Source organism: Tamandua tetradactyla, chromosome 2 (genome assembly GCF_023851605.1).
Source record: "Tamandua tetradactyla isolate mTamTet1 chromosome 2, mTamTet1.pri, whole genome shotgun sequence".
Lineage (NCBI taxonomy): Eukaryota > Metazoa > Chordata > Mammalia > Pilosa > Myrmecophagidae > Tamandua > Tamandua tetradactyla.
This window is the reverse complement of record NC_135328.1, coordinates 193,743,140-193,770,232: the sequence shown is the minus strand read 5'-3', so window position 1 is coordinate 193,770,232 and position 27,093 is coordinate 193,743,140. Positions and strand designations below refer to the sequence as shown.

General features: G+C 37.7%; 1 protein-coding gene across 1 annotated transcript in view; it reads left to right on the top strand.

Moving 5' to 3' along the window:
• Nucleotides 1-2,436: 2,436 nt before the first annotated feature.
• KPNA6 (karyopherin subunit alpha 6) overlaps nt 2,437-27,093 on the top strand; it is a 66,416-nt gene continuing 41,759 nt past the window's right edge. The window contains exon 1 of the mRNA XM_077150484.1: nt 2,437-2,561. Within this exon, the coding sequence (XP_077006599.1) occupies nt 2,558-2,561 (4 nt within the window). The 5' untranslated portion in view covers nt 2,437-2,557. The remainder of the gene's footprint in view (nt 2,562-27,093) is intronic.

Sequence of the window (27,093 nt, the reverse complement as noted above, 5' to 3'; positions counted from 1 at the left end):
CATAAAGCTGAAAAGTCACCTGGCTCCTGGAGGCAGGGACTTAAGGGCAGGAAGGAGAGAAGACAGCCACCTTCATCTGAATAACCCACATTCATGGAGCTGTTTGGCCATAGGATATCCAGATGAGCTCACAGTGGGGTAAGGGAGACAGACACTTCAACAAATGCTGTGGGTGCCCCTGTTGAGGCAGCACTGTGCAGGGTACTGGATCAGAGATGAGGAATATACCTAACCTTCCATAGATGACCAGAAAAGACAGATACACCTTATGAGCAAATTAGGGTATATTAAGAGAAAAACTTGTGTCCAGGGCATTGGGGGAGCATAAAGGAGAGATGCTTGGATTCTGTCTGGAAAGATAGGCTTCTCAAGAGGGGCTAATATATTTATTATTTTCTATTGTGAAATAGACACAATAAAAGCAATAAATTTCAAAGGACACTGCAACAATTTGTTATAGAACAGATTTCAGAGTTCGGTATCCATTACAGTTCCACAATTTTAGGTATTTCCTTCTAGCTTCTCTGAGATACTGGAGACTAAAAGAAATATCAATAAAATAATTCAGCCATCATACTCATTTGCTAATCCCTATCTTCTCTGTTATAACTCCTCCTTTGATCTTTCTCCCAATCTTTAGGGGTATTTGTGCTATGCCCATCCTAACTTTTTCATGTTAGAAAGGGCTGGTGATAATATGGAATAGGGGATGGAACTAGTTGATGTTCTGGAGAGGCTGGCCCCTCTGGATTTCAGGACTTAACTGGCCTAGGAACCCATTTGGAGGTTGTAGGATTCTGCAAAGTAATCACAGTGCATGGAACCTTTGTAGACTCTCTGATAGAGCCCAAGTGTTCTTGAGGGTTGGCAGGGATGGTTTTGGTAAACCATGGTAAATAGCGATATTTAGCTGAAACTTGTGTAAGAATAGCCTTCAAAATAGGCTTTCAACTCGATCTGAACTCACTCAGCCACTGATACTTTATCTTGTTATAATTCTTTTTCTCTTTTTGGCCAGGAAGACATTGTCAATCCCATGGTGCCAGGGCCAGACAGCCCTGGAAGTCTATCCCATGTTGCTAGGGTGATTTTCACCCCTGGTTGTCATGTCCCATATAGGGGGTAGAGAAGGTAATATTAGAATTGGGTCTTGAAAGTGAGAAGTTCATCACATAGTCAAAGGGGGGACTTGGCATTGCATTTCAAGCAGAGGGAACAGCATATGTTAAGACGAGAAGTAAAATGGGAACCTATTTGGGAAAAAGGGGTGGGGAATGGCCCAAGAAGCCCATAAGGAGCAGTCTGTGCACCAAACTGAAATGTTTGGGTACTACCTAAGGGCAAGCAGCAGGAAGTTGCTAAGCACAGGAATGACATGGTAAGGTCTCTGCATTTAAGGAGACAGTGGGTGGGAGCAGGAGAACCTAGAGGGAAAAGATAGTGAGGCAGGCAAAACAGACCAGGAGAGAGTGCTGAAGCTTTACCTTGAGCAGTGACAGTAGGAAGAGAAAGATAATGCTCCCTTTCCTGATCCTGAGACCTAGAGTTTGCCTTTTCAGTAGTTTCCCTTAATGGGCCAGGCATGTAACTAGAGTTGGCAATTTGATGGTCTTGGGAACCAGCTCCCAGGTTCCTCATTTTGCTTCCAAAAGACAGTACTCCCTCCTGGGACCAGTAGTTTGAAGACATGGCCTGGTTTAGTGTGTTCAGGTGGGGCACAGAAGTATCAGTAATGTCATTATGCAAAAGGAAGGACTAACGTATGAACCATAAATTGCATATTCAAAAGACACGTGCACACTCAGAGCCTTATCTATAACGGGAGGTTATGTCCCTTGTTATGTGTAACTCACAGAGCTGTTAGTTCATTTATTTATTTGTCCAATAGTTATTTATGGGGCACATACCAATTGGTAGGGAACAATAATGAATAACACAGAATTGATCCCTGCCCTCACGGAGCCTACTGTGAGGATAAGTGAAATGATCGAAATTGATCTGTCAATTATAAAGTACTGCTCTGATTTTTTTTTTTTAAAACGTCTTATCTCTCAATGGATTGCAATCTCATCTAGGGCTAACTGTAGTAGGCCAAGTCAGAAAACCTGGGTTTGGTCTTTACTTCTTCATTTCCCTAATACTGTATCTTTAAGTAACTTCCCCTTTCTGGGCTTCATTTTTTTGTAAGATTATGATGATTCCTTATTCATATATCCAGTTCAGGGTCTGTGATAGGCTTTAACTATGAAAAGAAGAGATAAATTTCTGGGAGAAAAAGTTTCTGGGGGAGAAGCACGCTTAATTTTCTTTAGTATGTATCTCTCCGGATCTCTATATCCATTCCTTTCATAATCCGTCCCTATTCCCTACCTTCAGTAGCTGCGGTCTCTTTAAGTGCGCACGGTGTAAACGAGGGAAGAGGGCCAAGAGCGCTTTTCGTTCAGGATTCGAGTTCTAAGTAATTTGTCTGGTTAAGGCTGCCGTCCTGCAGGTCCGCCATATTGTCTGCTGAAGCTGCCGCTGCTGCCGCCGCCAAGTCCAAGCGAGCGGATCCGCGATGGGTGAGTAAGGAAACCAGGCAGTTGGGGAGTCAAGCTGAGGAAATCTCGGAGCATGGGGTCTGGCGATAGACTGCCCCCGTCTGCAGCGGCTGTCTGAGGCCCCTTCAAATATGTCTAAGGGGGAGAAGCCAGGGTGGGAGTGCCTCAGGCCAGTTTGGGGCCGGTCGAGGGCCCACGCAGGGAGTCGTCTTCGGTGGCTGGTTCTGGGGACACCTTGGCACACCTGGAACACCCACGTGGTATCCGTGGGCCCGAGCTCCTGCGTTCCCACAAACAAAAAAGAGGTCGGCCCTCCGCCCGGTGCTAAAGACGGGCTGGAAGATGGGCTCCCGGCGGCAGGCCTGAGCGGCGCGGAGGAAGCCCTCTTGCGGCGTGTGTTTGGCCGAAGCGCATCTTGACTGTATTCACTGGCTTCCTTAAACTTGGGACATCCTACCTATGTCGCGAGGTAGGGTCCTTCGGTGAAAGGAAAGCCGGCGAGCCAGCTCCAGCTCCTGGCAGCATCAAGCCAGGCCGAGAACAGCTTGAGCCGCTGAAGGCCTGGAGGACTTCCCTTAGCCGAGGCGGAAATGGAGTGGTTCAGTTGGGCTCGGAGTGACAGTTCAGGGAGTGGTAGAAAACCATAGACCAAGAACCTGGTGGTCAGATTCAGGTCGGAAATTTTAGCTTTCTGGGCTCGGCTCTGCTTGGGAGGAATAGAGCGACCTGTTGCTCTTTCTCAGGGGACACCTTCTGGCAAGGCTTTTGCTCAGGGAGAATAACAAGGGGAAATCTTTGGACTTAAGAGTCAACAATGGTCTCTCCTCTCCAGCAATAAAATATGTTAAATTTGTTAAGCTCTTTCTGTGTGCAGACACTATTCTGATTGCTTTACATGTCTTGTTTTACCTAATTCGTACTTCAAAGCCCTAGTTTTATAACCGCTGTTCTTTATGGCCCGGCCCTCTAGTGGTTGGGACAGAAGGGGAGAAAGAAAGCTTTTAACCCTAGGAAAAGTTATAAAGGTGTTTTCTGCTTGTGGGCCCACTTTGAAATCATTGTTAAAATGAAACCGAAACTATCCAAAGTGAATTGCTGACCCCAGCTATTTGGGGACTGAGTGAGATTCTGGGATTGAATTTTGTAAAATATCATAAATATCCCCTAGGAAACATAAATTATCCCCTTAAGCTGTGAGGCAGTGACTTTAGAATCAGACTTGGCATTTGGATCTGGCCTGCCATATCCTAGCTTTCATTCAGAGAAGTCACTTAAAAATGTTAGATGCAGCAGTGCATGTGGAAAGCATCTAGCACAGTCCATAATAAATCTTATTTTTCTTTCTGAGCTGTACGTTTCTCATTTCTAGTATGGCACAGTATTATCAAGGTGTTTGAAGATCAAATTAACAGGTGGTGTTTGGAGCCTAGTAAGTGTCAGAACCCATCCCTTTCCATCTTCAGTAATGTTAGTTCCTTTCCCTTAAGCATTCTGATTCCAAAATCCTCCACTGTGTGATAAGACTGTTAGGCCTGTCTTTGTAATTGCAACTTTATGTGTCAGTGAAGAACTTCTAGGAGGGTTTATATTTGTAGACTTGATACTGGCCTTCAGTTTGAGGAACACTGTTCCTTTAAAGGAAAAGAGCTAGTGTTTAGTTTATTAAGCTAAATGAAATAAATTTGGTAGAAATTTTACTCCCATTTTTAGAGATTGGGAAACTACCTCAGAGAAGATAACATAGCTGCCAAGCAGCAAAGCAAAGAATGAGAGTCTTACTTATTTTGCCACATCATAAGTCTCTAAGAAGACTTAAGACATGAAATAAAATTAGACCTTTCTTTGGTAGGCTTCAAGATGAAAGTTGAGTGGAATAACAAAACCTGACCAGGATCCTGATGGGGAATTTTTAGCCTAGAGTCAAATAACTTACCTTTTCCCTCCACCTCCATCTCAAGTACCTCTCCTGAAATCTACCTTGTCTTTCTAAACATCCTGCTGTTGGCTTTTTTGGCTGATCTTTATACCTTAGGGGTGAACCTAGAATAAAAATACATTTATTTCTAATATTAACCCTGAGGTAATTGGGTTATCTCCATTTTATACATGAGTAAACTGAGGCTTTAAGATTAAGTGACTTGTCCAAGGCTGATGATCTAGACCCTTTGAGTGCTGGGAACACAAATATGACCTATCACCACAGCCCATAAGTCCTGAACCTACTGTGTTTCGTGGCCTCTCAGGTGTACTCCTAGAGCTCTGATCTTTAGCCTGTATTATTTTTCCTATGCCAAGCTTCACTAACCTTGACAAACTGCTGTAGGGATTTCATTGTCCTTAGAAGCCACATGGGGATGATGCTAGCAGCCTAAGGTTTGTTCATTCAGACTCTCCCTAGCAGACACCAAACATCAGAAGGGTGAGTCTTGGTGGACACTGGTTGTCTTGTCACCATTCCTACCATCCTTCTAACAGGGTATCTGGCAGCTTGCCTTAGGGGAAGCTGGGCCCCTCCCCAGCCCCAAGGGGCAGGTCTTGGTTAATCTAAAATCTAAGCTAATCATCCTAATTATTTTGTCTTGGCCAGTGATTGATTTAGGCATGAGTATGATGCTCTGGCTCTGTGTATAAAAGGCAAAGTCTGGGAGACTTTTGGAGATGTCTACCTTATTTAAAAGAGGTTTACCAGCTTTTGTTATTTGCCAACTTGTATTTTAACCCAGTTTCACAAAAGCATGAGAACCTCAAAAAGAGCTATAAAAACTACAACAATAATAGCCAACACTTATATGGCACTTGATGTGTGTTAGCCACTGTCCTAAGTACTTTACATATTAATTCATTTAACTCTCAGATTCTCATGTTATAGTGGTAGAAACTGAAACACAGAGCGGTTCCGTCCCTTGCCCAAAATCATAGCTGGTAAGTGGAGTAGCCACTTACTACTTAAAGATCTGGTTTAAATGCTACTGCCTCATGAGCCTTTACCAAATACTTTGTCTTCCAAACTGAAAGTGAATTCTTCTGAAATCCACAGCACTTTATTCCTAACTATCATATAGCCCTTTTTATATCCTTTCTGGCATTTCAGTTATTTCATTCTATGATTTTTTTTTGATCAGGTAATCTCCAGAGCTGCCTTTTCCTCATCTTTAACAATATCTACCTTATAAAGTTGTTCTGAGGAATAATTGAGGTAATGCATGTAAAGCATTTTAACATGGTGCCTAGCATGTAGTAAGCGCTCAAAAAGTAATAGCTATCAGTCAATTAGTAGATAAATAAAATGTTTACTAAACATCAGTGCTGAAACTAAATGAAAAGATGAATAGTCAATCTTTGTCTTCAAGGGGAGGGCAGCAACATAATATGAATACTTGTCAGAAGCTCATACTTTCAGGGGCCATGCAGGCAGTTATTAATTTCAGCAAACCTTCTTATCAAGTACCTACAATGTGCGAGGGACTACTCTAAGCCCTAGAAACAAGCAGTGAACAAAACAGACCAAAAAAGAAAAAAATCTGTTTTACAGGTGGAATCCCAGTGTTTACATTCTAATGAGCAGTTGAGTAAAATAGATCAAATGGTGAACTGGAGAGCCCTGTGCCCTGTCTGTAGAATTCCAACCATTGTTGTCTATGGGGGTATGTGGGCTTAATTAACATTGCCTTATTTCATGATTTTCCATCCCTTTCCCTTTCCACAGTTCTCCCCCTCAAAGCTGGGAATCCAGATTTTCATGTGTGAATGAACTGCTTTTCTTTTTTTTTTGGCATGGCAGGCTCCGGAAATTGAACCCGGGTCTCCGGCATGGCAGGCGAGAATTCTGCCACTGAGCCACCATTGCACCACCCCAAGTGACCTGCTTTTTAAATGTTACAAATTAACTTTTAAAATCTAAAGACATTAAGCTAACCAGAGATAGGATATTTGGGGCCAAGTAAAGCCCAAGAACTATCTGTCTTATTTTGCTTGAATATAGTATGTATTTTATAAAATATAAATAAAAGACATTTTGAAAGGAGGATAACAAAACACTTTTAAATGTCTTATTGTGATAGTTTTATATTCAGTAGGTATTATCTTTAAGTGTAATATTCATTTGGAATAAGGTTCACAAAAGATTGTAAATCCATAATTTAAGTAGTCTAGATAATTTTAAGTTTTTGGCTGACCTAGATCTAATTAGCTGGACATTGTCCTATTTTGTTTTGTTTTATTGTAATGTGGCAGTTGGAATGCTGGTACTCATACTTTGAGAAGGCATTATTAGCTCTGCCATTTTTTTCCTCTTGTACTTGCATTATTAGCATTATCTTCCATTCAATTTCTTGATAGAACTCTAAGCTACTTAGCTATTTTGTGAATGTTGATTTGATTAAAGCTAGATACTTGTAAATCCACTTAAGTAGGCACACAAGCTACAGTGTGATGCAATATGTTAAATGTGAATGAACAAATATCATCAGCCTGCTTGATTTAACTCCCATTTTTGCTGAAAACTTGGTTTTCTGACCAGTAGAAGTTGCCAGTATTAATAGGCTAATAGATATATTAAATATTAGTAAGGCTTATATTTTTAGAAATATATATATTTTTCTTCCTACACCATAGTTGATCTTGTGCCCCATGCTTTGGAGACCAGCATAAAATCATAAATGTTTTGGACAAGGCATTCCAGAGTGCTGTGGATGCATATAGTAAGAGGTTTCCATTCTAACCTAGGGAAATCATCAGAGGCATTTTATCAAAGTGAGACCTAACCTTTGGATAGGAGTTTTCAGTGAGAGGCATAAGGGGAATTACTACGTATTTCAGAATCAAAAGGTTAGTTGTGTTGGTAGCATAGGGAAAGTGTTATTTGGACTTTCTCCTGAGGACAGTGAAATACCTTTGAAGAGTTTTAATCTCAGAAGTGACATTTATTCATTCATTTATATTTCTTGGGCTGCCCTAGGAGAATGAATTAGAGTGCAGTAAGTTTCCAACCAGGAGTGTGGTAATCCTGGCAAGACATAGTGATAGGGAATTAGGCAGCATGACTACAGACAAGAGAGTTAGAAACTTGAATCAGCAGGTCATGGTTATTGATTTCATCTGGAGGCTGAGACAAAGAGGGAAAAAAAATAAGCATGTCTCCTAAGGCCTCTTGCTTTGAACAACAGAGTAGATAGTACTAATTGAGATAAAATTTAAGTCTGAACATTTTTAAATGTTTCTGTGACCTCCAAGGGAAGGTGTCCAAAAAGCAATGGATATAGATGTCTGGAGCTGTACGGTGATATCTGGGATAGAGAAAGAGATTTGATCATTTATTTATGTGTGGTAGCTCAAGCCATGGGAGTGACTTGTAGATAGCTCATATGAAAAATGAGAGTTGGGCTAAAAAAAAAAAAAGCTCTAGGATACATCGGTTTTAATGTGCAGAAAGAAGAGGAGCCACAGCCAGAACTGGAAGAAGAAAACAAGGAGTGATTGGTGTCTTGAAATACTTATATGTGTGTTTTAGTTAATTAGGAAATAATTAGAAATTAAAACCCACCCTCTTTTGGTCAGCTGCTCAAAGCAGATATCATGAAATAGGTGTAACAGTGGGAATTTATTTGCTTATGATTAGAGTCTGGTAAAATGTCCAAACCAACACATCAGCAAAACGATCCTTTCTTCCCAAAGATTGATTCCTTGTGATCCTCGGGTCCTTTGCCACATGGCAAGTTAGGTGGTGGCATATGCTGATCTCCCTTCTCTTACGGGTTCCAGTGATTTCAGCTTCTTGCTTCTCTGTATTTCTCTCTTTTGATTTATTTAGTTTATAAAGGGCTTCAGTAATTGGATTAAGACTGATCCTGAATGATGGGTCACACATTAACTGATACAGCCTCATCAAAAGATTCTACTTACAATGCGTTTATACCCACAGGGATGGATTAGATTTAAAAACATGCTTTTCTGGTGTATATACCACTTCAAACCACCATAATATGTTACCACAATTAAAAATATATATATTATAAGAAAAAGGAAATGGTTTCAGTATTAAGGGCTGTCAAGAGAACAAACACAGTAAAGACTGAAAACCTCTATTGAATTTAGCACCTAGTACTTGATCCAAGGCTTTTGTGAAAACAGTTTTGATGGATGGAAGCCACATTGGAGTGGGCAAATGTTTTAAGATATTTAGATATAAAGACAGAAGAGGCAGCTAAATGAGGCTGTTGTAATGGTCAGGCAAGAGATCATGAAGACCTGAATTAGGGCAGTGGCAATAGGAGTGGAGAGAGAGAGAAAAAGTCCTGAAATAATTAGGAAATAAAATCGATCCTCTTTTGGTCAGGAAGGTTTTGTCGATTCCACTGTGCCAGAGCCAGACTCATCCCTGGAAGTCATACCCCATGTATTCAGGAGGTTTTTACCCCTGAATGTCATGTTCCACATAGAGGAAAGAGTAATGATTTCCCTTGCAGAGTTGGACGTAGAGACAGGCCATATCTGAGCAACAAAAGAGGTTTCCTGGAAGCAATTCTTAGGCCTCATTATATATAGGTAGTCTTAGCTGTTCCCCTGCAGAAATAAGTTTCATAAGAGAAAGCCTCAAAATAAAGGGTTTGGCCTATTTTCTTGGGAGTCCCCGGTGGTTGAGAGGATACCTGGGGTTTCCCAGATGGGAGAGTTTAATAGCTCTATGTACATATATTTCCCCCCTTTGGACCCTTAAGGGACTCTACCATGCTTTCTAATTATCAGCCCAACCATAGTCTGAGATGTATCCTGGTATTTCATTAAGCTGTACATAATGACAAGGCCTCATTTCCATTCTGGACTCCAGGTGTTTAGGTTGTTTAAATGAACTATCCAGAGAAATTGGTTTAGATTGTGTGTTACAGAAGATTTAGGTTCTAGACATAATAAACCTCTGCCTTTGGTCTCATATAGTAGGTGAAGGTCTAGAGTACATTCACTATCATCTTTTATCTTGTATTCTGATTTATCTTAGTCTTGGCCAGATTGATCTTGTTTTTATCTCTAATTGAGGACTGATCTCTTTTTTGATTTCTTTAACTGTTACTGTATATAGCTTTGCTAACTTTCAGGGCTGCAGTACTCCATTCCTGAGTCTTAGGTGTCACAGAGTTACTCAGGGTTCCAGGGAAATACCTGCTGATGCACTTATATATATAGCTCAGTGTCTCAGAATCTAGAAGTACACTTAGACAACTTCAGAATACATGTGGCTCCTATAAGGGCTTGCAATCTAGGCCCCAATTTTCTTACAAGTATTTTCTAAAGGAGACGTTAGCATATTTGTTCTTTTGTTTTTTGCTTATTTTGTACAGCACATTGTACCCGAAATGTATTCAGTTTGTTGCATGCCTTTTGATGTCATTCCTTTTTGTAGCTACACTGTATTCCATCATATAAATGTATGACAGTTTGCCATTCTGCTTCTCAGTCATTGTACCCTTCGGCTCTCTATCTGTTGGACATCATGGATAATATGCAAAATAAAGCATCTTCTTACAGTATCCTCACTTGGTTGTACAATCAACAACACTCTCAATTTTAGACAGTTTTCATTGGTCCATAGAGACAAAGATGTGACAAGTACAGCCTTGTCAAATATCAAATCAAAACCACCCCCTGTCACTTGTCCTTCCCCACCAATTAGTCGTATCTGGTAGTGCTGTTGTACTACTGATGTCTTCCAGTTAACTACTGGCCATAGCATGCATTTTTAGTTTTCCGGCTATACCCCTCTTTGTCCAATATCAAACCTTTGAGATAGTTCATGTGAGAACTTATTTATAATTGTAGATTTAATCCGTGGGATACATGGCACTAAACATATTCACCTTCAATTTGGCAATGTTACTTATAATCCTACTAAAAAGTTACCATTACTTCTATCTGTTCCCTTGCATTTAAGTTCAGTCTCCTTGGATAGCCTTTCTCCCATCTCTAGCTTCTATGCACCTCTAGGTCTACTGTAATCTACAGTGTAGCTTCTGAGATTACCTTTGCCAGAGTCATAATAACGAGATCTTACAGTATTTGTCTTTTTGTGTCTGACTTGTTTCATTCAGCATTATGTCTTCACGGGACCTCATTTCATCTTATTGCTGCATAATATTCCAGTATATGTATATACCACATTTTTGTTTATCTTCTTGTCTATTCATGAGCATTTGGATTGCTTCCATCTTTTGGCAGTTGTGAATAGTGCCACTATGAACATCAGTGTGCAAACGTCTGTTTGTGTCACTGCTTTCACCTCTTCTGGGTATATACCATGTATTGATATTGCTGGGTCATACGACAACTCAATATTTAGTTTTCTGAGGAATCGCCAAACTGTTTTTTACAGCGTCTACACTATTGTACATTCCCACCAACAGTGAATTAAGTGTACCACTTTCTCCACATCCTCTCCAACATTTGTAGTTTTCTGTTTATTAGCAGCCATTCTCATAAGTGTAAGGTGATATCTCATTGTTGTCCCGGTTTGCATTTCCCTTATAGCTAATGAAAATGAGCATATCTTCATGTGCTTTTTAGCCAATTGTATTTGCTCTTTAGAACTGTGTTTATTCATATCCTCTGCCCTTTTTATAATTGGGTTGTTTGTTCTTTTGTGTGAACTATATACTTTCTTTATGTACATAGGATATCGAGCCTTTATCTGATCCGTTGTTTCCAAATATTTTCTCTCATTAGTTGGCTGCCTCTTTTGACAAAAGTCTCTTGAGGCACAAACATCTCAAGGAGGAGTTCCCATTTATCTATTTTTTCTTTTACTGCTTTTGCATATACCAATTATATATGTAGAATGGAATGATCATATGTTAACTTTTAGTGTTTGTTATATTTTTTTAAAGTTTAAAAATTAATAAAAACAAAGGTTCTCTGGAGGTGACTCTTAGGACTAATTTTTTTTTTTCTGGCCACACTGCATGTACAACATGGCCCTATATTTTTATTTATTTTTAATTTTTAAAATTTATTTATGAAACATAACCATATACAAATGCAAACATTCTTATCATATGATCATTTCATTCTTGTTATATAATCAGTAACTCACAATATCATCACATAGTTGTATATTCATCATTATGATCTTTTCTTAGAACATGTGCATCAATTCAGAAAAAGAAAAAGAAAACAGAAAAAAATTCATACATACCAAACCCCTTACCCCTCCTTTTGTTGATCACTAGCATTTCAATCTACTAAATTTATTTTAACATTTGTTCCCCCTTTTATTTATTTATTTTTAATCCATGTGTTTTACTTGTCCATTGATAAGGTAGATAAAAGGAACATCAGACACAAGGTTTTCACAATCACACAGTCACATTGCAAAAGCTATATTATTATACAATCACCTTCAAGAAACATGGCTAATGAAACACAGCTCTGCATTTTCAGACAGTTTTCTCTAGTCTCTCCATTACACCTTAACTAAAAAGGGGATATCTATATAATGCGTAAGGATAACCTCCAGGATAACCTCTTGACTTTGGAATGGCTCAGCCATTGACACTTTACTTTGTGTCATTTTACTCTTCCCCCTTTTGGTCGAGAAAATTTTCTCAATTCCTTGACGCTGAGTCCCAGCTCATTCTAGGATTTCTGTCCCACATTGCCAGGAAGGTCCACACCACTGGGAGTCATGTCGCACATAGACAGGGGGAAGACAGTGAGTTTGCTTGTCGTGTTGGCTGAGAGAGGCCACATCTGAGCAACAAAAGAGGTTCTCTGGGGGGGTGACTCTTAGGCATAATTTTAAGTAGTCTCAGCCTATCCTTTGTGGGGTTAAAGTTTCATATGAACAAGCCCCAAGATGGGGGCTCAGCCTATTGCTTTGATTGTCCCCACTGCTTATGAGAATATCAAGAATTCTCCACTTGGAGAAGTTGAATTTCCCCCCTTTCTCACCCTTCCCTAAAGGGGACTTTGCAAATACTTTTTTATTCACTGTTCAAATCACTCTGGGATTTATTGGGGCATCATTCTGGACAAACCTACAAAATCTCATGCCCTACTCAAGATTCCATGTACTTAGAATGTTCAGTTAAGCTGTCCACATAAGTTATATTAGGAAATACACTATTCAAAATATAAATTTTGTCCCAGATAAATATTTTTTGCTTTCGTCTCACACATAAGTTAAAATTTTAAAATATTAATTACCATCTATTTTCAACACCCTGCAGTATTGACATTACTTTGTTCTTCCTCATGCAAAAACATTTTTAAATTTGTACATTTAATCACTATCATTATACACTTTAGGCATTCCTAGATTATACCATCTCAGTCTTTATCGTCTATCTTTGCTTCTGATTTCATTTGTGCCCCCAGGCCTCCTTCCTCTGTCATTCTCACATTCAGCTTCATTCAGTGTTCTAACATTATTGTATTACAGTAAGGTAGTATTGTGCTATCCATTTCTGAATTTCTGCAATCAGTCCTGTTGCACAGTCTGTATCCCTTCAGCTCCAATTACCAAATATCTACCCTGTTTCTATCTTCTGATGGTTTCTGTTTCCAGCTGAAATTCTCCAAGTTCATTCACTAATGTCAGTTTTATCAGTGAGACCATACAGTATTTGGTTGTTTCAAATTTGGTTGTTACAAAAGGTTGTTCTGGTTACTCTCATTCAGCAGAATGTCCTCAAGGTCCATCCATGTGGTTACATACTTCATAATTTTATTCTGTCTCACGGTTGCATAATATTTCACCATATGTATATACCACAGCTTGTTTAGCAGCTCATCTGTTAATGAACATTTTGGCTGTTCCCATCTCTTGGCAATTGTAAATTATGCTGCTGTTAACATTGGTGTGCAAATGTCCATTTGTGTCCTTGCCCTCACGGCTTCTGAGTAGATACCTAGCAATGGTATTGCTGGGTCATGTGGCAATTCTATACTTAGTTCCATGAGGAACTGCCAAACTACCTTCCATAGCAATTGTACCTTTTGACATTCCCATTTAGGTGTAAAGTTTAAGAAGCTACCTAGTATTACTAAATCTTGATCTAGCTTCTTCTAGAAGCTTTATGTGTACTGGTTCTTATGTTTAGGTCTTTAATCCATTTTGAATTAATTTTTGTATAGGGTTTAAGGTAGGGGTCCACTTTCATTCTTTTGGCCATTCACATTTAATTCTCCCATACCCATTTCTTTCTTTCTTTTTTTTTTTTTTTTTACATTTTTAAAATAATTTTTTATTTTACTTTTTAAATACCAAAAAACACCAAGCAAACGCAAACATTCCTATTTTGATCATTCCATTCTACATATCCATACCCATTTCTTGAAAAGACTGTTCTGTCCCAGTTCATTGGATTTAGAGGCCTTATTGAAGATCAGTTGTCCATAGGCTTGGTGGACAAGCCTCTACACTCTCAATTCTATTCCATTGGTCATTACTTCTGTTTTGTGCCAGTACCAAGCTGTTTTGACCACTGTGGCTGTATAATAAGCTTTGATGTCAGGATGTGTTAATCCTCCCACTTTGCTTTTTTTTTTTTTAGGATATTTTTAGCTATTTGGGGTCTCTTTCCTTTCCAGATGAATTTGATAACTAGCTTTTCCAAGTCTTCAAAGTAGGTTGTTGGGCTTTGGATTGGTATTACTTGAATCTGTAGATCAATTTGGGTAGAATTGACATCTTAATGACATTCAGCCGTATTATCTATGAGCATGGAATGTCTTTCTATCTATGTCACTTTTATTTCTCTTAGCAATGTTTTGTAGTTTTCTTTATACAGGTTCTTGACATCCTTGGCTAGGCTTATTCTTAGATACCTGAGTCACTTTTTTGAATGATTTTTTTCCTTAATTGTCTCCTCAAATAGGTTATTACTTGTGTATAGAAACATTACTGATTTTTGTATGTTAATCTTATATCCCACCACTTTGCTGAATTTGTTTATTAGGCCACGGTAGCTTTGTCATAGATTTCTCAGGGTTTTCCAAGTATAGGATCATGTCATCTGCAAATAATGAAAGTTTTACTTCTTCTTTTCCTATTTAGATGCCTTTTATTTCTTTCTCCTGTCTTATCACTCCAGCTAGGACTTCTAGTATAAAGTTAAATAGTAGTGGTGCCAGTGGGCATCCTTGTCTTGTTCTTAATCTTAGGGGGAATACTTTCAGTCTCTCACTGTTAAGTATGATGCTGGCTATGGGTTTTTCTTATATGCCTTTCTGATATTGAGGAAGTTTCCCTCGATTCCTTTCTTTTGAAGTGTTTTTATAAGGAAAGGATGTTGAATTTTGTCTAATGCTTTTTTAGCATCAATCGAGATGATCATGTGAGTTTTTTCCCCTTTTGATTTATTAATGTTCTGTATTACTTGATTTTCTTGTGTTGAACCACCCTTGCATTGCTTAGTGTAAACCCCATTTGTTTGTGATGTATAATTCTTTTAATGTGTTGTTGGATTTGATTTGCTGCTATTTTGCTGAGAATTTTTATATCTACGTTCATTTGGAAGATTGATTTCTTGTTTATCTTTCTTGTAGTCTTTATTCAGTTTTGGTATTAGAGTGATGTAAGCTTCATAAAGTAAGTTAGGTAGTATTTCTTTTTCCTTTATTTTTTGGAAGAGTTTGAGCAGAATTGGTGTTTTTAGAATGTTTGATAAAATTCTAAAGCCATCTGGTCCAGGGCTTTTCTGGGAAGATTTTTTTTTTTCTGTGCTATATGACAGGGGTCACATTTCATTCTTTTTCTGTGTGAGTATCCCATTATTGCAGCACTATTTGTTGAATTTTTGTTTGTTTTTTCTTTCTTTTGCTTGTTTGTTTGTTTGGGGGAAGTGCATGGGCTGGGAATCAAATCCAGGTCTCCCACATGGCAAGCCAGAATTCTACCACTGAGCTACCCTTGCACCTCTCTGGGAAAATTTTTAATGACTAATTCATTCTCTTTACTTGTGATTGGTTTGTTGAGATCTTCTATTTCTTCTTGGGTCAGTATACGCAGTTTGTGTGTTTCTGGGACTGTGTCTATTTCATATAAGTTGTCTACTTTGTTGGCATATAGTTTATAATCTCTTAAGATTTTTTTAGTTTCTTCAGTATCTATGGTAGCGACCCCCTTCTTTCTGATTTTGTTTGTGTCCTCTCTTTTTCTTTGTCAGTCTAGCTAGCAGTCCATCAATTTTATTGATTTTCTCAAAAAACCAGCGTTTGGTTTTGTTGATTTTTTCCTGCTGTTTTTTTGTTCTCCAATTCTTTATTTCTCCTTTAATCTTTGTTATTTCTCCTCTTTTATTTAGCTTTGGCATTAGTTTGCTCTTCTTTCGCTAATTCTCTTGGTAAGCAGTTAAGTCCTCGATTTTTGCTCTTTCCTTTTTTTTAATATAGGTATGTAGAACAATAAATTTCCCTCTCAGCACGGCCTTTGCAGCATCCTGTAAATTCTGATATGGTTATGTAGAATGGAATGATCAAAATAGGAATGTTTGTGTTTATTTGGTGTTTTTTGGTATTTAAAAAAATAAAATAAAAAAATTAAAGAAAAAATTCTGATATGTTTTTTTCTCATTATCTTCTTTGATCCTCTGATTATTTAAAAGTATACTATTTAATCTCCATATATTTGTGAAAGCTCTGGTTCTTTGGTGATTATTAATTTACAGTTTCATTCCGTTGTCGTTGTGGTCACAGAAAGTACTTTGGATAATTTCAGTCTTACTAAATTTATAAAGACTTATTTTGTGTCCCAGCAAATGATCTTATCCTGGAGAACGTTCCGTGTGCACTAGAGAAGAATGTATGTACTAGAGTTTTGGAGTTAATGATCTGTGTCTATTAGGTGTAATTGATTTATCACATTGTTTAGTTTCTCTATTTCCTTCTTGATTCTCTGTCTGGTTGTTCTGTCTGTAGTGGATAGTGGTGTATTGATGTCTCCCACTCTTATTGCTGAAAGGTCTGTAGCTCCCTTCAAGTTTGCCAGTGTTTGCCTCACATACTTTGGAGCTCCTTGATTGGGAGCATAAACATTTATGATTGTTATTTCCTCTTGGTGAATCGTGCCTTTTATTAATATGAGTGTCCCTCTTTGTCTCTTACGACATCTTTACATTTACAGTCTATTTTATCTGATATTACTATAGCTATTGCTGTTTTCTTTTGGTTACAGCTTGCATAGAACATCTTTTTCCATCTTTTCACTTTCAATCTGTTTGTGTTTTTGTGTCTAAGATGTGTCTCTTGTAAACAGCACATAGATGGACTATATTTTTTCATCCCTTCTGCCCATATGTACCTTTTAATTGTTGAGTTTAGTCCATTGATGCTCAAAGTTATTATTGTAAAAGCAGTTCTTGACTCTACCATTTTATCCTTTAGTTTTTATTTGTCAGATCTTTATATTCTTCTCCCCTTCTCTCTCTTTTTGTTCTTTAAATTACCCTTACTGGTACTCTTCAACTCTGTGCCCTCCTCTAAACCTTCCTCCCCTGTCTTTTTTTAGCTGATAAGACTCCCTTTGGTATATCTTGTAGGGCAAGTCTCTTGTTGACTAATTATTTCAGTCTTTGATTGTCATTGAAGATTTTAATCTCTCCCTCAATTTTGAAGGACAGGCAACTTGGCTGGATAAAGAATTCTTGGCTGAAGCCTTTCTCTCTCAGTAACTTAAATATATCATACCACTGCCTTCTTGCCTCCGTGGTGCCTGTTGTCTAATCTGAACTCAGTCTTATGTTTTTTTCCCTTGTATATAGTAGATCACTTTTCTTGTGATGCTTTCGGGACCTACTGCTTCTCTTTGGCATTTGACAGTTTGGTTAGTATGTGTGTCTTTGAGTAGGCCTATTTTGGATTTATTCTATTTGGGTTCATTGGGTATCTTTGGTTTGCTTATTTATGTCTTTTTTAAGCATGGGAAAATTTTCCCTGATTATGTCTTCAACTAACCTTTCCAGCCCTTTCTTTTCGATTCTTTTAGGAGACCAGTAATTCTTACATTTGCATACCTTTTGTTGTGTACATCATTTCACTAAGATCCAGTTCCATTTGATTTGTTTTCCATCTTTCTTGCTATTTGTTCTTTGTGCATACTATTTCAATTGTTCTGTCTTGTAACTCACTTATCTTCTTTCTGCTTCTTTGACTATACGTGTGTCACTAGTATATTTCTAATTTGGTCTGCTGTATCTTTTTATCTCTGTGAGATCTGTCGTTTTTCTGTTTAATCTTTCAAATTCTTTTTTGTACCCTTTTAGTGTCTTCCTGATATCCTTTATTTCCTCATAAATATCCTTGAGTGGTTGTTCTGTGTTCTGTGTACCCACCAGTGTTTTGTTGTGGTTGTTTGGCTGAGCCATTTCAACTTGGATCTTCATGTGCTTTGTGATTTTCTGTTGTGTTTGGGGCATTTGAATATCTTTACAAAGTTATTTTGCAAGTTGATTTGTTTCGCTCCTCTGAAATTTTGTGTTTTCTTGGTTTTACATTGAAGGTCCCCTTTTGCACTTAGTTTGTCAGTAATTACCTGCCAAACCAAGACCTAGATCTCATATGTGTGGGTGGTACAATTCTACTTGAAGTTCTCTTAAAAGCTAGACAGGAATGCACAGGTATTTCATTGGCAGCACGTATGCCTGTCATGTAGGAGACCTGGGTTCCAGTGCATGCACCCGTCAAAAAATAATAATAACAGTAAAGTAAAAAAAAAAAAAGCACACCTCAGCAGACTGATGCCCACAGAAGGAAGAGAATGTTAAAAATATATATATATAAGAAATAAAGAATATTAATGTGTATATAAATCATACTACTAATAAAGTACATAGAAAAAGTATGTTAAAAAAAAACTAGGCAGATAGGTTTTTTGACAGACTGCACTTACTGCTTCTTCCCAGCAGGTGGTGCTCCTGAGCCACCTCCTCCTCTCAGGCCCACACCTCCTGTACTTCACAGGCTGGCTGGGAAGATGGTGTGTGAGGTGGGGGGCTGCTCCCAGCATGTGTGACAGGGTGCCGGTCCTGGCATGCAAGATGGGGAGCTGATCGCAGCACCCTGGGGAGCAGCTGATCCATGGCACCTGGCAGAATCCACTGTTCATCATGCCTGAAGGAGGCCCAAGGGTTCAGCTTTTCGCACACCTCTGGGAGGTTTCCCCAGTCAGCAACTGGGGTAGGTTAGAGCAGAGGGATGGTCAGTTCTCTCAGATCTGCACTTCCCCGCGTGCGCCCACCTGCCCTACAGTGGAGGTCACAGCCAGTCAGACCCACCCTCCTCACCCTCTCCCCATACCCCACCTCTCTCCTCCCTGTGAAATGTTGGAGACCCTTTTTGATCACTCACCTCACCAGGACTGTAGTCCCAGTCATGTTTTTCCCTGTCCCCCATCTTGTCCTGTGGAGCAGGGGTGAATCTAGTCTACCCTACTCCGCCATCTTCCTGATGTGTCTATAATTACTTTGTATACATTTGTGTTTTCACTCATGTAGGACATAAAATCTGGAGTTACATCGCTAAATATAGTATATTATACAACATATTTGCTCATGTAGTTCCCTTTACCAGAGATTTTTATTTCTTCATAAAGCTTGGTGCAGTCGTGTGTCCTTTCCTTTGAACCTGAAGAACTCCCTTAGCATTTCTTGTAGAGCCTATCTTGTAGTGACAAAGTCTCTCAAAGTTTTTTATCTGAGAATGTCTTAATTCTTCCTTCATTTTTGAAGGACAGTTGGACAAGTATAGAATTTTTGGTAGCTTTTTTCTTTCAACACTTTAAATATATATATATCATCCCCCTACTTTCTTGCCTCTTTGGTTTTTACTGTTTTTTTAAAAAAATTTTATTTATTAATTAAAAAAAATTAACAACAAACAAAAATATTAACATATCATTCCATTCTACATATATAATCAGTAATTCTTAATATCATCACATAGTTGCATATTCATCATTTCTTAGAACATTTGCATCGATTTAGAAAAAGAAAAAGACAACAGAAAAAGAAATAAAACGATAACAGAAAAAAAAAAAGATTATACATACCATACCACTTTCCCCTCGCTTTCATTTACCTCCTTGGTTTTTGATGAGCAGTCTGCACTTAATTTTATTGAAGCTCCCTTGTATATGAGTGGCTTCAGGTGTGCTACTTTCAGTATTCTCCCTTTTTTCTGTGGCATTCAACAGTTTAACTATAATGTGTCTCACTGAGTTTATCGCGGTTGGAGTTGTTGAGTTTTGGGATGTGTATATTCATGTCTTTTGTTAAATTTGGGGAAAATTCATCCATTATTTCTTCAAATGTTCTTCTTGTGTCTTTTCTCTTCTGTGGGATTCACATATCACATATATTACATTTGATACATTTGATAGTGTCTCAGTTTCTGTTCACTTTTCTTCATATTTTATTAATTTTTGTTCTTTAGACTGGATAATTTCAGTTGTCCAATTTTCAAGTTTGGCAATTCTTTCTTCTGCTACCCCCAATCTGTTGTTGAACCTTATGGTGGTTTAAAGCTGTATGCACCCTAGAAAAGCCTGTTCTTAAATTTAATCCACTCCTGTGGGTGTAAAATGAATAGGACCTTTTGATGAGGTGTAACCCACCTTATCAGGATGGGTCTTGATCCTATTAAGGAGTCCTTTATAAATGAAATGAATACAGAAAGAGAGAGAAAGCCAGAGAAGCAAGAAGGTGAAATCAGTGGAACATGGAAGAAAAGGAAGAGATCAGCAGATGCCACCATGTGACTTGCCATGGTAGATTGCCAGCAGCCACTCTTCAAGAAGAAAGCATCACTTTGATGATGTTTTGATTTGGATATTTTCCTAGCCTTAACTCTAAGCTAATAAATTCCCATTGTGTAAGCCAACCCATTTCATAATACCTGTTCTGAGCAGCCTAGGAAACTAAAACAGATTCCTAGGTACTTTTTTATTTCAGCGACTATACTTCTCACCTGTAACTATTTTTAGTTGGTTCCTTTTTATAATTTCTGCATCATGATTGAAATCTCATTTTGTTTGTATTATCTCCTGATTTCTGTTGGTTCTTTGTCCATATTTTCCTTCTAGCTCTTTGAGCATTTAAAAAAAATTTTATTTTGAAATAATTTCAAATTTACATGACATTTGCAAAAATAATACAGAACCCATAGGAGAAATCCCACATACCCGCTATTCCCTCAGACTGAGATCCACTGATTTTAACATTTTGCCACCTTTGCTGTATCATTCTTTCTGTCTTTCTGCCTGCCTGTCTATCTATCTGTTGTCCAACATCTGAGAGCAGGTTGTACACCTCATATTCCTTGGAACATATAATAGTTCTGTGTGCATTTCCTATAAACAAGGATATTTATGTAATCATCTTAAATGCAGTTGTTATAAGTTCAAGAAGTTTAACATTGATATAAAGCCTGAAATCTATATATTCCAGTGTTTTATGCCCGAGTCATGTCCTTTTGAGCCGTTTCTCCTCCATTCTTAGATTCCATCCATTATCATGTATCACATTTATTTGTCATTATTGCTTTAGTTTTTTTTTTTTAATTATGGAAACATATACAATGTAAATCTTCACATGCCAGCCCCTCCCAAACATCATTCAGTGAGATTCGTTACATTCACAGCATTGGGATTAATCATATTCACAGAGTGATAATCACATTAATCATTCACCATCATCCATTGCTATGACTTTTTCTTCACCCCAAACAGAAACTTGACCCTCATTTTGCATTAATTCCCCATTTCCCTTGCCTACCTCCCCTGGTGAACCTTACTCTACTCTCTGTGTCTTTGAGTTTGCCTATTCTCTCACACTTTCTTTGAGGTTACTATGGGGCTTAAATTTAACATCTAAATTTTGTAGCAAACACATTTTCTTTGATACCAACTTAACTTCAATAATGTACATAAGCTATGTTTCTATATCCCCCTTTATGTAGTCCTTGTTACAAATTATATATATTTATACTTTATAATTCTAAATCCATTGATTTGTTGTTACATTTTATGCATTTGTCTTTTAGATACTATAGAAAGTTAAAAGTATAGTTACAAAGCAAAAATACAATGCTAATATTTATATTTACCCATGTCATTATCTTTACTGGAGACCTTTATTAATTCCTGTGGCTTCATTTAGTTATCTAATGTCCTTTATTGCCAACCTACAGAAGTCCTTTTTTGCAGGGCTGCCTAGTGGTGACACAGTCCTTCAGCTTTTGATTATCTGAGAATGTCTTAATCCCTCCCTCATTTTTTTATCTAAATGTTTCTTTTTTTTAATGCAATTATATTGAGATATTTTATATATTCACATACTATATAATCATTGAAATTCTCCAGTGGTTCACAGTATCAGAGCTGTGCATTCATCATCCCAATGCTTTTTGAATATTTTCATTACTCAAAAAAAATAAAGAATTAAAATTTTTAAAAAAAGGACACTCAAATCATTCCATACCCTTCTCCCTCCCTATTATTTATTTATTTATACTGTTTTTTTCCTCTTACTTATCTGTTCATACACTGGATAAAGGGAATGTCAGTCACAAGGTTTTCAGTCCCACGATCATACCTTAAAAGCTCTATATTAGTTCAGTCATCTTCAAGAATTAAATTGGCAGTCCCTAGTTCTTGCAAGGACATCAGGTCTTCCCCAGGTGGGGAAGTTTAATATTTCTACCTATTTCCCCAGTCCCTCAAGGTAACTTTGCAAATAGTTTTTAAGATTCTGCCCAGATTACTCTGGAATGTATCCCTCCCTCGTTTTTCAAAGACAGTTTGATTGTTGCTAACCTAGTTTCAGTAGTATATGAACTCTCTACCCCTGAATATCTTGGCCTCTATTCTTTTTATATTATTTTCTGAGATTAAATTTTTATGCATCATATTCCCATTAGCATAATTTAAAGTATTTTTTAAATATACTGTTGAGTATATTTAAAACTATTAAGCCTTATGGGGGCAGGAACAGTTATAAACCAAAAGTATAATATAGGAATTTAAATTTACTTCTGTAGTTACATTTGTCATTGTTCTTCATTTCTTCTTATGGCTTTTGAGTCTGTCTAGTGTCCTTTTAGTTCAGTCTGAAAGGCTTCCTTTAGCATGTCTTATAGGGAAGGTCTTCTGATAATGAAATCTTTGAACTTTTCTTTATCCGTAAATGTCTCAATTTCTCCTTCAATTTTGAAGGACCATTTTGCCAGTTATAAAATTCCTGGTTGATAGTATTTTTTCTTTAAGTAGTTTAAATATATTATCCTACTGTCTTCTGCCTCCATAGTTTCTGATGAAAAATCTTGTTAATTTTATCCTTGTATGTGACAAATTGCTTCTCTCTTGCTGCTTTCGAAGTTCTGTTTGACTGCAGATTTTGACAGTTTTGCTATAATAAGGCTTGATACTGCTCTCTTAGAGTCTGTCCTACTTGTAGTTCATTGAGCTTCCTGGATGTGCGTATTCATTGGATTTGGAAAGTTTGGGGCCATTATTTCTTCTAACATTTTTTCTGCTCCTTTCTTTCTCTTTTGTCCTCTGAAACCCCAGTGGTTGGTAGCTTGGTATACTTGATGGTTTCCCATAGGTCCCTTGAGCCTTGTTCATTTTTCCTCATTATTTTCTCTTTCTGCTTCCCACATTGTAAAATTTCAGTTATCTTTCTTCAGTTTTGCTAATCCTTTCATCTTCCTGATCAAATCTACTTTTGAATCCATCTAATGAGTTTTGCATTTTAACTACTGTACTTTGCAGCTCCAAAATTTACGTTTGTTTCCTTTTTATACTTTCTATCCCTTATTTTGTTTCATACGTTTCCCTCATTTCCTTTAGTTCTTTGTATATGAATTCCTTTAGCTCTTTGAATATATTTAAGACAGTTGATTTAAAGTCTATGACTAATTGTTCCAATGTTATGAAGTTCCTCAGGGATGTTTTCTGGCACATTCTTGTTTTCCTGCAAAAATAGGCCATACTTTCCTGTTTTATCAAGTGTAATTTTTTGTGGGGCTCTGCACATTCTGAATATTATCTTGTTACAACTCTGAAAGTCTAGTTCTTCCACACTTCTCTGGGATTGCTGGGTTTTTTTGTGTTGGTAGGGGTTGGTACCTGCTGCATAAAGGGTGAAATTCATCCCTATTTACCACATTTTGCCAGTACTCTTCCTCTACCTCCCCCCTGAATACTGCATATTGTTCCACTAGATGCCAGAGTTCCAAAATAGTTAATTCAGGTGGCTCATGCCAGTTCAGTGGTTGTTTTGGTGGAGGCACTAATTCTTGGGCTTGCTGCTTTGCCATTTTCCCAAACTCCTCTTCCTACTGTTTTTTTTTTTTTTTTTTTTAAAACATGGGCAGGCACTGGGAAGTGAACCCAGGTCTCTGGCATGGCAGGTTAGAGAACTCTGCCACTGAGCCACCGTTGACTGCCTCTCTTCCTAAACTGTTTTTGTTTGTTTGTTTCATTTTGGGGCAGGAGGGCAGGCACCAGAAATCGAACCCAGGTCTCCAGCATGGCAGGCGGAACTCTGCCTGCTGAGCCACCATGACCTGCACCCTAAACTGTTTTTTTTTAAATTTATTTATTTATTAACTAAAAAAAATTTAACAAACATACTAAAACATCAACATGTGATCATTCCGTTCTACATATATAATCAGTAATTCACAATATCATCACTTAGTTGTATATTCATCATTTCTTAGAACATTTGCATCAATTCAGAAAAAGAAATAAAAAGACAACAGAGGAAGAAATAAAACGAAAACAGAAAAAAAAAGATTATACATACCATACCCCTTGCCCCTTGCTTTCATTGATCACTAGCATTTCAACCTAAATTTATTTTAACATTTGTTCCCCCTATTGTTTATTTTTATTCCATATGTTTTATTCATCTGTTGACAAAGTAGATAAAAGGAGCATCAGACACAAGGTTTTCACAATCACACAGTCACATTGTGAAAGCTGTATTATTATTCAGTCATCATCAAGAAACATGGCTACTGGAACACAGCTCTACATTTTCAGGCCGTTCCCTCCAGCCTCTCCATTACATCCTGAATAACAAGGTGATATCTACTTAATGCGTAAGAATAACCTCCAGGATAACCCCTTGGCTCCGTTTGGAATCTCTCAGCCATTGACGCTTTGTCTCATTTCACTCTTCCCCCTTTTGGTGGAAAAGGTTTTCTCAATCCCTTGATGCTAAATCAGTTTATTCTAGGGTTTTTCGCAATCCCTTGATGCTGAGTCCCAGCTCATTCTAGGATTTCTGGCCCACATTGCCAGGAAGGTCCACACCACTGGGAGTCATGTCGCATGTAGACAGGGGGAGGACAGTGAATTTGCTTGTCGTGTTGGCTGAGAGAGAGGGGCCACATCTGAGCAACAAAAAAGGTTTTCTGGGGATGACTCTTAGGCGTAATTTTAAGTAGGCTTAGCCTATGCTTTGCGGGGATAAATTTCATATGAACAAACCCCAAGATTAAGGGCTCAGCCTATTATTGCTTTGGTTTTCCCCACTGCTTGTGAGAATATCAGAAGTTCTCCACTTGGAGAAATTGAATTTTCCCCTTTTTTCACCATTCCCCAAAGGGGACTTTGCAAATACTTTTTTATTCACTGTTCAAATCACTCTGAGATTTATTGGGGCATCATTCTGGACAAACCTACAAAATCTCATGCCCTACTCAAGGTACCACGTACTTATGGTGTTCAGTTAAACTGTCCACATAAGTTATATTAGGAAATGCACTAGTCAAAATATAAATTTTGTCTCAGATAAATATTTTTTGCTTTCGTCTCACACATAAGTTAAAATTTTAAAATGTTAATTACTATCTATTTTCAACACCCTGCAGTATTGACATTCCTTTGTTCTTCCTCGTGCAAAAACATTTTTTTTGTTTTTTTTATTTTTATTTATTTTTATTTTTTATTAATTAAAGAAAAAAGAAGAAATTAACACAACATTTAGAAATCATTCCATTCTACATATGCAATCAGTAATTCTTAACATCATCACATAGATGCATGATCATCATTTCTTAGTACATTTGCATCGATTTAGGAAAAGAACTAGCAAAACAACAGAAAAAGATATAGAATGTTAATATAGAGAAAAAATAAAAATGATAATAGTAAAAAAAAAAGACACAAACCAACAAACAAACAGACAAACAAAAAAAAAGCCTATAGCTCAGATGCAGCTTCATTCAGTGTTTTAACATGATTACTTTACAATTAGGTATTATTGTGCTGTCCATTTCTGAGTTTTTGTATCTAGTCCTGTTGCACAGTCTGTATCCCTTCAGCTCCAGTTACCCATTATCTTACCCTGTTTCTAAGTCCTGTTGGTCTCTGTTACCAATGACATATTCCAAGTTTATTCTCGAATGTCGGTTCACATCAGTGGGACCATACAGTATTTGTCCTTTAGTTTTTGGCTAGACTCACTCAGCATAATGTTCTCTAGGTCCATCCATGTTATTACATCCTTCATAAGTTTATTCTGTCTTAAAGCTGCATAATATTCCATCGTATGTATATACCACAGTTTGTTTAGCCACTCGTCTGTTGATGGACATTTTGGCTGTTTCCATCTCTTTGCAATTGTAAATAACGCTGCTATAAACATTGGTGTGCAAATGTCCGTTTGTGTCTTTGCCCTTAAGTCCTTTGAGTAGATACCTAGCAATGGTATTGCTGGGTCGTATGGCAATTCTATATTCAGTTTTTTGAGGAACTGCCAAACTGCCTTCCACAGTGGTTGCACCATTTGACATTCCCACCAACAGTGGATAAGTGTGCCTCTTTCTCCGCATCCTCTCCAGCACTTGTCATTTTCTGTTTTGTTGATAATGGCCATTCTGGTGGGTGTGAGATGATATCTCATTGTGGTTTTGATTTGCATTTCTCTAATGGCCAGGGACATTGAGCATCTCTTCATGTGTCTTTTGGCCATTTGTATTTCCTCTTCTGAGAGGTGTCTGTTCAAGTCTTTTTCCCATTTTGTAATTGGGTTGGCTGTCTTTTTGTTGTCGAGTTGAACAATCTCATTATAAATTCTGGATACTAGACCTTTATCTGATATGTCGTTTCCAAATATTGTCTCCCATTGTGTGGGCTGTCTTTCTACTTTCTTGATGAAGTTCTTTGATGCACAAAAGTGTTTAATTTTGAGGAGCTCCCATTTATTTCTTTCTTTCTTCAGTGCTCTTGCTTTAGGTTTAAGGTCCATAAAACCGCCTCCAATTATAAGTTTCATAAGATATCTCCCTACATTTTCCTCTAACTGTTTTATGGTCTTAGACCCAATGTTTAGATCTTTGATCCATTTTGAGTTAACTTTTGTATAGGGTGTGAGATACGGGTCTTCTTTCATTCTTTTGCATATGGATATCCAGTTCTCTAGGCACCATTTATTGAAGAGACTGTTCTGTCCTAGGTGAGTTGGCTTGACTGCCTTATCAAAGATCAAATGTCCATAGATGAGAGGGTCTATATCTGAGCACTCTATTCAATTCCATTGGTCGATATATCTGTCTTTAT